Raw genomic sequence first — 12,912 nt, 5'->3', positions numbered from 1 at the left:
AGCAAAAAACAAACAAAAACACACACAGGAGTTAGCTTGAAGGGGCTCCCACTGGCCTAATTTAAGACAATTTGAGCATCAAAAAGAACTACAGTACTTGACAAAAAATATTGAAAGAAAAAAGAATCAAGTTGTCTAAGGCAGTAACTAAAAAAGAAGGGGTGCAGGGAGAGAAGAGAAAGCTCTTCTTTACAAACAATGCCATCATATGGTTCAGGAAGAACACGATTACCAACCCCCAATGTAATGTGATTTACACAAGAATCTTCAGTCATTGGGTTAAAAGTTGTTGGAGAACAGGATATTCATTCAATGTCAGAGAATCACCCCACAGATTATTTGTTAAAAACAAAAATAATTTTAAAAAGCAGAAATAACAAAAAGGAAAGGGTGTCTTTATAATGCAGATTTGGAGTTACCACCTAGCATGAGTGACAGTGGAACAACCTGACATTTCATGTCTCCTCCTGTGATGCTGTGGAAAGGATACAATGTCACCTTTGTAATAAACAAAATGTTTAGCCTAAATCTAATTATGATAAAACAATTAGTAAAATACAGGACACTCCATAGACAGTTAACCTGGATTCTTTAAAAATGTAATGTCATCCCCCCCTTCTTTAGATTAAATAAGACTAAAGTAATATAATAATGAAATGTGATGTATGAATCTTAATTGGGCCCTGGTTTAAAAAAAAAGCCAGTTATAAAAGTCATTTTTTGACAAACAAGGAAAGTATATATTAGATGTTATTACTAAATTAATGTTAATTATCTTAATTATGATTAGTAGAGTAGTGGTTATATAGGAAAATGTCCTCATGCCTAAGAGAGGTATGCTGAAAAATTTAGATGTGAAATATCACAATCTCTGCAACTTATTTTAAATAGTGTTTTTTAAAAGTGTTTGTAGACAGAAAAAGATAAGCAAATGAATATAACAGGATTTTCTTTTTTCTTTTAATTTTTAAATTTTATTTAGAGAATTAACTTTAACATGGTGACATTGGTCAATAAGAGTACATAGGCTTCAGGCAAACATTTCTACAGCATTTGAACTGTTGATTATGTTGAATACCTATCACCCAAAGTCAAATCATTTTCCATCACCTTATATTTATCCCTCTTTATACCCTTCCTCCCACCCCTCACCACCCCCTCCCCCAGGTAACCACTTCACTTTTATCTATATCCACGAGTCTAAGTTTTATATTCCACCTGTGTGTGAAATTATACAGTTCTTAGCTTTTTCTAGGATTTTCCACAAAATATTAAACTATACATTCTAACTGTTTTTATTTCACCAAAGATCTGCTAAAATGAGACACAGAGGAAAACATATATCTGTATTACACCAAAACATCTAGTTTTAAATGGACAAACAAGCATGAGGGAGGTTTAAGAATTGTTCTGAATGAACTGTTTGGGGGCATTGTGCCAACACAGCTCGAGGGATGTATCATATTATATGTTGCTGGCGCTCCAGATGATGCATGTTTTTGGCAGCATGCTTGCAGAATACTCTTAAATATCAGAAATTTTAAAAACAAAACAACAAGAATGGGAGAAACACAACACAAAAATTCTATGAATTTGAGTAAAGTAATTTGCAAAGACTACAATTCAGTCTGCTGTGTCCAGCATTCCAACAGCCAAGGTTCCTCTACTGCCTAGCACTTCTGCTATTTCTGTACAAAATCAGTATTCCAAGTGATGGCCAGGTATCACCATGAGATTCTGACAAGACTTTTTGATCATTCAAGTTAACTATGTTCAGTTTCACTTTAACATACTGCAAGTTCTGTAATATTCTGATCCTTTAAAATCTGTTGAACCATACTTGATATCTGACAGCTCTCTATTAACTGGTATATCTGATTAGCCACAACTATCTATTGCTTAACAATGGTGGAAAACAGTATAGAGTAGGGAAGCAGGTGTTGCAGCATAATATAAAATTTCATAATTAAAAAGTAGATATGCATCACAGAATAACTTACAAAACAGACCTTCCAACAATGAAGACAATAAAAAAACTCAACAATTTCTAAGTGTAATATTCAAAACGCATATTTTTATGATCATTGTTAATTTATTTTTCTTTTTGGGGGTATTTTTCTGAAGTGAGAAGCAGGGAGGCACAGAGACAGACTCCTGCATACACCCAACCAGGATCCACCTGGCAAGCCCACTAGGGGGCGATGCTCTGCCCATCTGGGGCATTGCTCCATTGCAACTGGAACCATTCTAGTGCCTGAAGTGGAGGCCATGGAGCCATCCTCAGTGCCCAGGCCAACTTTGGTCCAATGAAGCCTTGGCTGCGGGAGGGGAAGAGAGAGAGAGAAAGGAGAGGGGGTGGAGTGGAGAAGCAGATGGGCACTTCTCCTGTGTGCCTTGGCTGAGAATCGAACCCAGGACTTCCACATGCTGGGCCAATGCTCTACTGCTGAGCCAACTGGCCAGGGCTTGGTCTTTGTTATTTTTGAGTATTTAATTGAACAAATGAGTATGGTCACAAAGTGAATTCTAGACTAACCAGGACATGTGTGTTAGGGGGAACAAGTTGGATTTGCAGTCTCTGACAATGGTCACACTACAAGGCTGATACTGTTAAGTCACCATATTAAGAGTGAGGAAACCCAAACCACATAACCAGTAAGTCAGCAGAGCCAGGATCCAAACACAAAGTCCAACTCTAAGGCCTGGCCTCAGGGCAACAATACTAGCTAGTGTTTCCGTTATTTTTTTGAAGAGAGGCTGATGCCATCCTTTACTGAACACCTGCACTAAGTACCTAACTTGTGTCGTGTAAATCTCCACAACAGCCCTGTGAAGTAGGATTTTTATCTCTATTTTTCAGAAGCTGAGTGAGGCTGAGTAATCCGTCCAAAGTTACACAGCTAATAAATGGAAAAAAAACTAGAATTCAAAACCAAGTGTGTCCCATTCCACGGCTCTTGTCCTTTCTAGGACTACACTCTGCCTTCCACATTCTACGTATAACCCATTCCTTATTTTTCAAGAAAGCAAATCTTCTACCACACAACTTTTGGTTGTTAATCATGTGTTTCTATATTGGTTTAGAATAACACAATGTTTCTGAAAATATTCTTTCTTATAATTAATGAGATTTTACAATATGAGGGAACAAAGTGAGGGTGTTAGAATGCAGGAAATTATCACAGGAAGGCACTCAAGAACTGTTCAGTTCAAATCCCTAAGTCCAGAGGCGTGGAAGGCAGTAATAATCAATGGTAGGACAGCAGTCAAGCCTTCAAAGGGCTTGCACCAGCTAGGGACCAGCTGAAGATATGATATGACTGAAGCTTCATATTATACAAATACATTACTAAATGTTTTTTAAAAAGTTTTATAAAGTTCTCAACCAATCCAAAAATCTTTACAATGTATATTATTGCCCTTCTCTTAAAATAATATACCAGGGATGGCCGGTTGGCTCAGATGTAGAGCGTCCGCCCAGTGTGTGGAAGTCTCAGGTTCATTTCTCTAGCCATAGCACACAGAAGAAGTACCCATCTGCTTCTCCACCCTTCCCCCTCTCCCTTCTCTCTCTCTGTCTCTCTATTCTCCTCCCACAGCCATGGCTTGAATGGTTTGAGCAAGTTGGCTCTGGGTGCTGAGGATGGCTTCATGGCCTCACCTGAGGTGCTAAAAAATAGCTCGGTTACTCAGCAACAGAGCAGCATCCCCAGATGAGCAGAGCATCCTGGTAGGGGTCTTGCTGGGGTGCATGCCGGAGCCTGTCTGTCTGCCTCCCCACCTCTCAATTAATAATAAATAATAATAATAAACCATTCTCATTTTACTTACTTACTTAAATCCTGCTTATTCCAAAAAGAATTTAAAACAGCTGAAATCATTCTCACTGAACTGTAAGTGGAATCAAGAGACTCAGAGTTCTGGTTGCCAATCGGTTTCTATGATTCTGATGCACATAAACCATATGGGGCCAGGGCTACAACATAAGACCTTCAGCAAATTTTCTAACCTACAAAAATGATAACAGTGGAGCAGTGGAAAGAGCGTCGGATTGGGACACGAAGACCCAGGTTCAAAACCCCGAGGTCACCAACTTGAGCATGGGCTCAAATGGTTTAAGCAAGGCTCACCATCTTGAGCCCAAGGTCACTGGCTGGAGCAAAGGGTCACTCACTCTGCTGTAGCCCCTCAGTCAGGCACATATGAGAAAGCAATCAATGAACAACTAAAGTGCTGCAATAAAGAATTGATGCTTCTCTTCTCTCTCCGTTCCTGTCTGTCACTGTTTGTCTCTCTGTCTCTCTCCGTCACAAAAAAAAAAAAAAAATGATAACAGTACCTGTTTCACAAGGCTGTTGCAAGGTTTCAATGAGCTGACACATGCAAGACTACAACTATGCTCGTATATAAGCATTCCTTGCGTTATTGTTGAAGTTGATGTACGTCCACAATTGAAGCAACACTTGGATGGAAAAATACCCATCAGCTTTCTCTATCTTTGGAAAAGCTTCAAGGAAACTCAGGACTTGATCTCACACTTATCCTCTTAATATCTGTATCCCTCTTCCTTTAACTACCACACATAAGAAACCTCATTCTTAAAAAAAGAAAGAAAGAAGCTTCAGCTGAGCCCTCCATCTAGTCAAACTACAACTCCCCCTTTTTTTGCTAGTTTTCACTGTCAAACATCTTGAATACATTTTCTGCAGCTACTGTTATTTATATGATTGAGATGTCCCTTAGAAAAACCAGCTGGCATCACCCTGGGGGAGACCAGAGCTTGATTCTGTGAGCTGCGCAGCAGCAGAAAAACAAAACAAATAGAGTAACACAAAAAACCACAATGCTAATATACTAACTAATGGACAGGAGTATATTTGGCCTAAGGTTCCAACAATTAAATCCTCTAATCAACTTCTTCTCTCCCTATAGGAAATCTATAAACATAACCAAATTATAACCAACTGTTTGCTGGGATAGGCCAGTAACAGGGACCAGCCAAATTTAAGCCTCTGGGCAGTGTACCACCTTCTCTGAACAGCACTGAAAATCACTTCCAAATCCTCTCTTTCCAAGTCCCATTTTTCTATATTTCCATGCTGCCCGTCCACCTTCTGCTGTGACAGTCTTTCTTTAGATATGTTAATATCTATTAGACTACATATATCAAGTCCCACTCTTCCGGCTTTCAACCTGAAAGAGACAGACATCTTTAAAGGTGTATTCCGCAGAAAACTGAGCTCATCTATTATGTGATTTTTATTAAGCCAATTCTGAGTTCTGGTGGTGGCACCTACATCACACCACATACACTCCCCCTCACCCACTCCATCCAACACCTCCTCATCGCCTTATCTTCCTGAGCTCCTTACTCGATTTTATTCTCTACCCCACAAAAAAATAAGAACTCTTTGCACTTATCATTCTTTTGTATTTCATTACTGAAATTGATACAATTTGCCACCCATTTCCAAAAAAAAGAAAGAACGAACTAGAGAGGCACATCAGAGAAGACACGCACCCCCCGAAAGAAAGAGAGAGAGAAAGAGAAAGAAAGAAAGAAAGAAATAGAAAGAAAGAGAGAGAGAGAGAAAGAAATAAAGAAAGAAAAGAAAGAGAAAGAAAGAGAGAGAGAGAAAGAAAGAAAGAAAGAAAGAAAGAAAGAAAGAAAGAAAGAAAGAAAGAAAGAAAGAAAGAAGAAAAGAAACAGCTCCTGAACTAATGAGCATTCAGTGGATTCTTTAGTGCAGGGGTCGGAAACCTATGGCTCATGAGCCAGATGTGGCTCTTTTGATGGCTGCATCTGGCTCGCAGACAAATCTTTAATAAAAAAAATAATAATGTTAAAAATATAAAACATTCTCATGTATTACAATCCATTCATTTCCTACCGCTCATGTTCATGGTTGCGGGTGGCTGGAGCCAATCACAGCTGTCCTCCGGGACAACACCAAATTTTTATTGGATAATGCGTAATGTACACAGGTCGTTGAATGGCTCTCATGGAATTACATTTTAAAATATGTGGCATTCATGGCTCTCTCAGCCAAAAAGGTTCTCGACCCCTGCTTTAGTGGGTGGATAAGAAGTACTCTGGTCTCTACAACTGTAGGGCTTGCACTGACTGAAATCTCTGGTCATAAGTAACTTTAGCTGAGATGTTAACTGCCTTCCTCAAATGGAGTTGTGCCTTTTATGCCCTAGAAGTTTCAAAGTTAAATATAAGTATAAAAGATTTTTAGTAGTCAAATAACTTCCTGTTCAGAAATGGACACAATTTTTGAATTTTATGAATTTGGGACATTTAAGAAAACCTTAAAGATCACTGTACTTATAAATATAATATATTAGATTTGAAAGTATTAGTTACCATCTACCAACATTTTATCTCAACTGAAGTCCTTAAAAAGAAAAAATATGTTACAATTATTTAAAAAAAAAAAACTTTCCCCATCATTGGTTATAATGAAGCTTTAAATTGCTGTATCGTACCTATGGTGGTTGAGAGTCCAGGTCCTAGACGCAGACAGGCCTGGATCCAAATCCAGACTCTGCTCCTTATTAGGTATATGTTCATGGGAAAGTTATTTAACTTCTCTAAGCCCTTTTCCTCAACTGTAAAGTGGACAGAATGACATAATTGGCTATTTAAGTGCTTAGCATAATAAGCTTATTCTGGCACAAAGTAATCACTCAAGAAATACTATGATCTCTGTGTTCTAATTCTCAGCTCCTGGCATTCTATTCTCTTCCCACCTTGAGAAATCCACTGCCTTAAATAGCTTTGACTAATACTGCAATTAAGTATATTCCTGAAGTTAGTGTTGCAGACTAAACCTCTCACCCTCTTCTTTAGTAATAAAATTACTTTTTGTATATTTCACCAATATCTAAGAAATAACCTGCTGAAACTGATTTCATCTTCCTACTTTTTCTTAAAATATTCAATTCCCTTTGCTTCTGCAATATGATAGTTTTCAGATTTTTCTTCTCTAGCCATCTCATCTGAGACTCTACTGCCAGCTCTTCCTCCTACCTATACCAACTCTAAATGTTAGTGCTCTAAAGGGAAAGTATTTTCATTTCTCATACTGTAGTCTCTCCCTTGGTGAATCTCATGCTTCATCATGTCTAAAGCTGCAATCTATAAATAAGTAAATGGCTTCCATATTATCTTTGGCGCAGACCTCCCCTCTGAGATCTAGATCATTAGAGCCAACTGCCTATTGACATCACTGTGTGATGACAAGGCAGGTTAAACTCAATAGATCCAAAACTAGATTCATGGTCTTTCTGAGTTCAAGATCCAAAATGCGACTCTTGACCCATTATTATCCAAACCTAGTTTTTTTTCCAGTATTTTATTATTAGTGCATAAATGGTACTACCATCCATTCAAGTTGCCTAAGACAGCATTCTGCAAGTTGAGAAGTTATCCTTTATACAGCTTTCCTCTTCCTCCCTCTCCAAATCTAATCTATTCCAACTTCCATTATATAAAGTATCTTTATGCATGAATTTCAATCTATTTTTTTACATTAATACCAAAATAATCTCCCTTGCTGGTTTCATTCCCCTACAGTCCATGTTATCACTATAACACCAAGGTCTCTATCAAATGAAATACTGGACCTTATATATATCTCATGACCTTATATTCTGCTTAAAGGGTAGGATCCACATTTGTATTTCTAGTGTCCATAATAATGTCTTACAAAGACAAGGTGCTCAGTGCATGTTCAACAGAATTAAAGGAATTCTGCTTAGGACTGATGTAATCTTTTTGAATGCCAGAAAGAAAATAGTAGTTGTGAATGCTTCTTTCAATAAAAATTATAGCCTGACCTGTGGTGGCGCAGTGGATAAAGCGTCGACCTGGAACACTGAGGTCGCCGGTTCGAAACCTTGGGCTTGCCTGGTCAAGGCACATATGGGAGTTGAGGCTTCCTGCTCCTCCCCCTTCTCTCTCTCTGTCTCTCTCTCTCACTCCTCTCTCTAAAAAATCAATAAATAAAATATTTAAAAAAAAAAAAAAAAAAAAAAAATAAATAAATAAAAATTATATTTGGGCTTAAAAAAAAAGAGAGGTAGAAAGAATTGATGACCAGTATAGGTGACGAGACTGTAACGTAGTAGCATCTTGATGCTCTAAATGAAACAAAGTACACTGTGAATGTGATCACTGAATCACCGCCAGAGAAAAAGGCAAGGAGACTTGGAAGGTTGCCAAAGACTGGAAAAAAGCAAATATACATAGGTAGACTTTCTTTTAATGGAAAGAATTGCCAACAATAATCCAGTATACATGACATCAACCTTTTCCTAAATTCAGATTATTTAATTAAAAAATAGCTTCCAACCACTTAAAATAAAAAGTGGTAAGCATCCGTAAAACCAACCTGAATTATATTAATCTAATTTCCTTTCTTTTTTTTTTTAACAGTATTTATAGATAGATCATACATCAAAAAGCAGTACAAATACAGTAGTATACAGGTAGGATTTCAACAAGGTATTTGACCAGGTTCTCATTATATCCACATGGAAAAGATCAACATAAGATGGGTAATAGTACAATTATGTGGCTAGGTTAATTGTTTGAACAACCATAACAAGTGCTCATTACTGAATTGCTATCTACCTGAAGAACAGTTCTACTGGCAAGCCTCAGGACTCAATCTATGGCTTTCTCCTGTTCAACAATGTTATCAGTAACTTGAATGAGTATGTGAAAAGTTGGCATCTAACGTGTGGCTGATATAAAACTAGGGGGCTCATAATATACATTATGAAAGAGCCAGAATATAAAAATACAATAATAAGACCATAAAAATGGGCTCATTCTAATAAAATGAAATTTAATAAGGAAAAATATCTAAGGCCTCAATTAATACCTGTGCCCAAACATGTACCTATAACTGTTAAATGGACAAGCAATGTGACTTAATAGCCACATACATAAAACACACACATAAACAATGGCTTTAGTCGACCATAAACTTAGTTTAAGCTGACAGCGGCAAGCTCAATATGATGTTGATATTAGAAAAGCTAATGTGATGCATGTTACAGCAGTAGCAGTATTTCAAATGTGGGAGACAGGAGTCCTGCTCAACTCTGGACTGATCAGACCACATCTTGGATACTGTGTCACAGTCTTCAAAGTATCTTATTGATCTTTTTGGCACATACTCAGAACAGAGTAATCAGGATTCTTGCGAGTCTGGGCACCATTCCATAAAAGGAAAGACAGAAAGAAACAGAGATTTATAAACAGAACACAACGTCTTCAGAGGAAGATGATGGCAACCTTCATTCAGTCATTCAACAAACATGAGTTTCAAACCTATTTCAGTACTGACATTGCAACAGTGTCTTGGTATATAGAGAGAAGATAGTGAGAAGATAGTCTATGTCAGTGTATCTAAAGAGTTGAAACAGTCATGCGTTAAAAGAAAGACTGCATTGTTCTATATAATCTATACAATTTCATAAGGTAAAAAGTAGGGCCAATGGAAAAAAGTTAGAAAGCAACTAACTTCAGCTTTATATAGGGAAGAGAAGTATTCTAAAGAGTCAAAGCTCTCTAACAGAGGAAGAAGCTGCCTGAAAAGACTGCAGGGTTCCAGTCACTAATGGTGTACTTAAGAAGGGAGACTGCTACAAGAAGACTAGCACTGAATTGGACCATCTTCAATTCTACATTTCCCCAGGGAAATAAACGGACTCTCACCAGATTCATCCTTCAGCAACATGGGTTTCCTACAGTGGCTACTTTCAACTCTGTATCCTGTTCCCTGCTAAAGTGATGCTTTATAACTGGGAATGGATCTGAGAGCAAAAGGAATAGTGAGATATAGGAAGAAACTGACCCATCCGCACACAGAACCCCAAAAAATGTAAGAATTTATTACTGTAAAATACATATAAGTATCTGTCCTTTAAGTCATAAACTCATTTAAAAATATTCTTTTATATTCAATTAATATAAGAAAGGATTTATTATCTACTGCATCTCTTGTTGGGAGCCATCTTTTTCTAACCAACAAGGAAAAAAAAATTTAACTTAAGATCACTTCAAGAATTTGTGTCCTAATAAGCATGCCAAAACCCTCTATAATAAGGTTATGTGAAAACTGAGTTTGCAATATATTTCTAATAAGAAACGACTCATCGGATATAGCAGGCTAAACACCATGAACCAATCAAATTGTGAAAGTGTAATTAAAGGGCTGTTTAAGTTTAATTCATTTTCAAAATCCCAGACAGGATAAACAAAAGAGAAAAGGCCTAGACCATTTAGTTCTGGCTTTTCTAAACTGGTAAGATTATTTAAAGTTACTTTCATTCATTTTACTGTGTAATTTTAAAAGTCTCATATATTGGTTCTATATGCTGCAGCTATTTAAGGAGTTCACCCTTCTTGTGAAAATTAACTTCTTGAAAGCATTCCCTCACACTTCAGCGCTTTCTCAACTGGATGCAATAAATGGGCCACAATTCGATTTCCAAAGGCTCTTTCTCTTACACAGCTGCACAGAAAGACAAGAGTGAGAAAGGGGAGAATCTTTAACCATCAGGGTTTTGTTTGTTTTTTAAGGCTTCCCCTCCCGTTGCCATCCACTCCTATGGCTCTCAACCATTTCTGAACATCCTGCCTGGCCGTTTCGGTTTAAAAAGAAAAAGAAAAAATAGCTTCCAGTTTTCCTGGGACAGGGAGTTCCCCTCTCGTAGAAGTGGCTAACGTTAGGCTCCCCCCGGGATTTCATCTCGTTGCCAAGGCAGCGCCAACCCTAGTTGTCCGGCGCGAGGGCAGCTTCCGCCCGCCGGGAGCCTAGGGCGGCCCCAGCCTGCGGCAAAGCAGCCGGGCCGAGCCCAGAGCCCCAGCCGTGACCCCAGACGGCCCAGGACCGCGGCGCAAGGCGGGAAGACGGGGCTCCACTTACAGTGACACCATCCTAGGTGACAGCACCAGTGCAGCTTGAAGCATTTGCCATGGCTGTGTGTGGCACAGATGGAGAGCCCGTCGCACGGCTGGAAGTCGGGTCTGCGGGCAGCACAACTCCGCGCCAGGGCCTGAGCCTCGTCCACTTTCTCGCTCTTCCAACCCCGCTCGGGCGCCGGGGCCGCCGCCGTACTCATTTCCTCTCCCTCCGCGGAGCCGAGACCCAGAGAGCACGGGAGAAGCGGCGTCTGGGCGGACAGGAAACCCAGTCAGCGACAGGCGCGGGAGGGCGCGGCGGGCCGGGAGTCACGCCAGCGCCGGGCGATGGCGGGAGCGCGGTCCCAGAGCTCGCCGAGGTGCCGCCCGGGGCTCTGCGACGGGGGGCTGGGCCTGCCGCCTCTCCCCCTCCTTCCCTCGCTCCCTCCGCCGCTGCGCCCCACGCGCGCGCGCGCCCGCGCACACACCACACACACACACCACACACACACCACACACACCACACACACACACGCACGCGCTCGCGGCGGCAAGAGGGGCCGACCACCGCGTTCCTCCGCAAGCCCAGCCTCTTCACACACACCTTGTGGGGGAGCGCGGTCGCGGGCGTACTCTAGTGTCAGCGAGGCCAGGCCACACACACTCCCATCCCTCCGAGACTGGCCTCAACCGATGGAGGCCCGTTATGAGTACACGCGCGCCTTGGCGGCTTGGTTTTCACATGCACACTGCCACCCCCCCCACACACACACACCCCGCCCCGCCCCAGCTGGGTCAACTCCAGGACTCACGCCCACACCAGCACTCCACTGAGGACTGTGCGCACCGAGGACACGCCCACCAGGACCACTCAGTGGCTGGTCCCCGCGCCTGCGAGCGAGGCTCTCTCTCATTCACACACACTCTCGCACACACACGCATCTCCCTACACGCGTCTCACATTTCCCTCGTACCTCCCAGGGTGTCTGGGCACAGAATATCCCCAGAAGCGTGCGCACGTTCCCACAGGCGCGCACTCCCCCGAGGACCTGCCTCCCGCCCCTCAGGGCCACTCCGGCCTACGTCCGAAGCCAAAGCCGCCAGTCCCCGCCCCCACGCGGGAAACCCCAGTGCCGCACCCGCACCTGGTACTGGCCTTTAATAACCCTGCCCATGGCCGCGCTGAATACAGCTGGGGCTGCAGTTCAGCCTTGCTGAGCGGGAAAATAACCAATCTGTGTGCTGCGATGCTGTGGCGTTTGTGTGCTTTGCATGTGTGGTACACGGGTATGTAAAATGTGTTGAATGTGTGCGCAATTTGTATGTTAAGTAATGTATATGGGTATATGATTTTTACACGGAGTATTGTGGCGGGTACGTGTGTAGTTGTATGGTTTGTTGCATGCGTGGTACATGCGGTGTGTGTGTGGTGTGCGTGATGCACGTTACTGTTATGTGGAGTGTTTGATGAGATGTGTGTATATGTGCCATGGATGCATATGATCAATGTGGAGTGTATATGGTGTGTGTAATATGTGTGTAGTGGCGTATGTGTGTATTCGTGTGTACCTGGTATATGGGTGGTTATAGTTGTTATATAGATTGTGTGGTATGTGTGTAGCCATGTGGTATGTGTGCCTGGCATGTCTAGTGTGTGCCCAGTGTACTGGGTGGAGTTTTGTGTGTGTGGTATATGTGGGTGTAGCCACACAAACAGGACTCATGTTTGCCTTGGGCTCTGTGTGCCTTTTTGCATGTTAACGCCTGCCCTAGCCAGCAGGTATGACTGGCTGGATGACTGCAGCTCCCCCACATAATCAGCTTGCCTTCTTCCCTCCTGGGGACAAGTTGCTCCAAATAGATTTTCCATGCCAGTCTGGACTGCAGAACCCATCCCAGGCTGGATTCAGTGAAGAGAAAACAAACCATTTGCTCCCAGGGAGCATGATTGGGAATTCGTGTTTCTCTGCAACAAGGCTGAATGCAGCCTG

The 12,912-nt window shown here is 41.4% G+C and overlaps 1 protein-coding gene across 2 annotated transcripts in view; it reads right to left on the bottom strand.

Moving 5' to 3' along the window:
* The window catches only part of C8H3orf70 (chromosome 8 C3orf70 homolog), an 84,595-nt gene extending 72,601 nt beyond the window's left edge, over positions 1-11,994 (bottom strand). Inside the window, exons 1-2 of one of the 2 annotated variants that reach the window (XM_066241195.1) lie at positions 11,896-11,994; positions 10,947-11,193 (exon numbers count right to left, since the gene is read on the bottom strand). In XM_066241195.1, coding sequence (XP_066097292.1) covers positions 10,947-11,142 — 196 coding nt within the window. In that variant the 5' untranslated portion in view covers positions 11,143-11,193; positions 11,896-11,994. Of the gene's footprint in view, positions 1-10,946; positions 11,194-11,525; positions 11,659-11,895 lie in introns of those variants that run through there. The other variant, XM_066241194.1, reaches the window with a different exon arrangement.
* Positions 11,995-12,912: the final 918 nt, after the last annotated feature.

The sequence above is a fragment of the Saccopteryx bilineata genome, chromosome 8 (assembly GCF_036850765.1).
Source record: "Saccopteryx bilineata isolate mSacBil1 chromosome 8, mSacBil1_pri_phased_curated, whole genome shotgun sequence".
Taxonomy (NCBI): Eukaryota; Metazoa; Chordata; class Mammalia; order Chiroptera; family Emballonuridae; genus Saccopteryx; species Saccopteryx bilineata.
The sequence above is the reverse complement of the archived record's forward strand: the minus strand, read 5'-3'. Positions and strand labels throughout refer to the sequence as shown.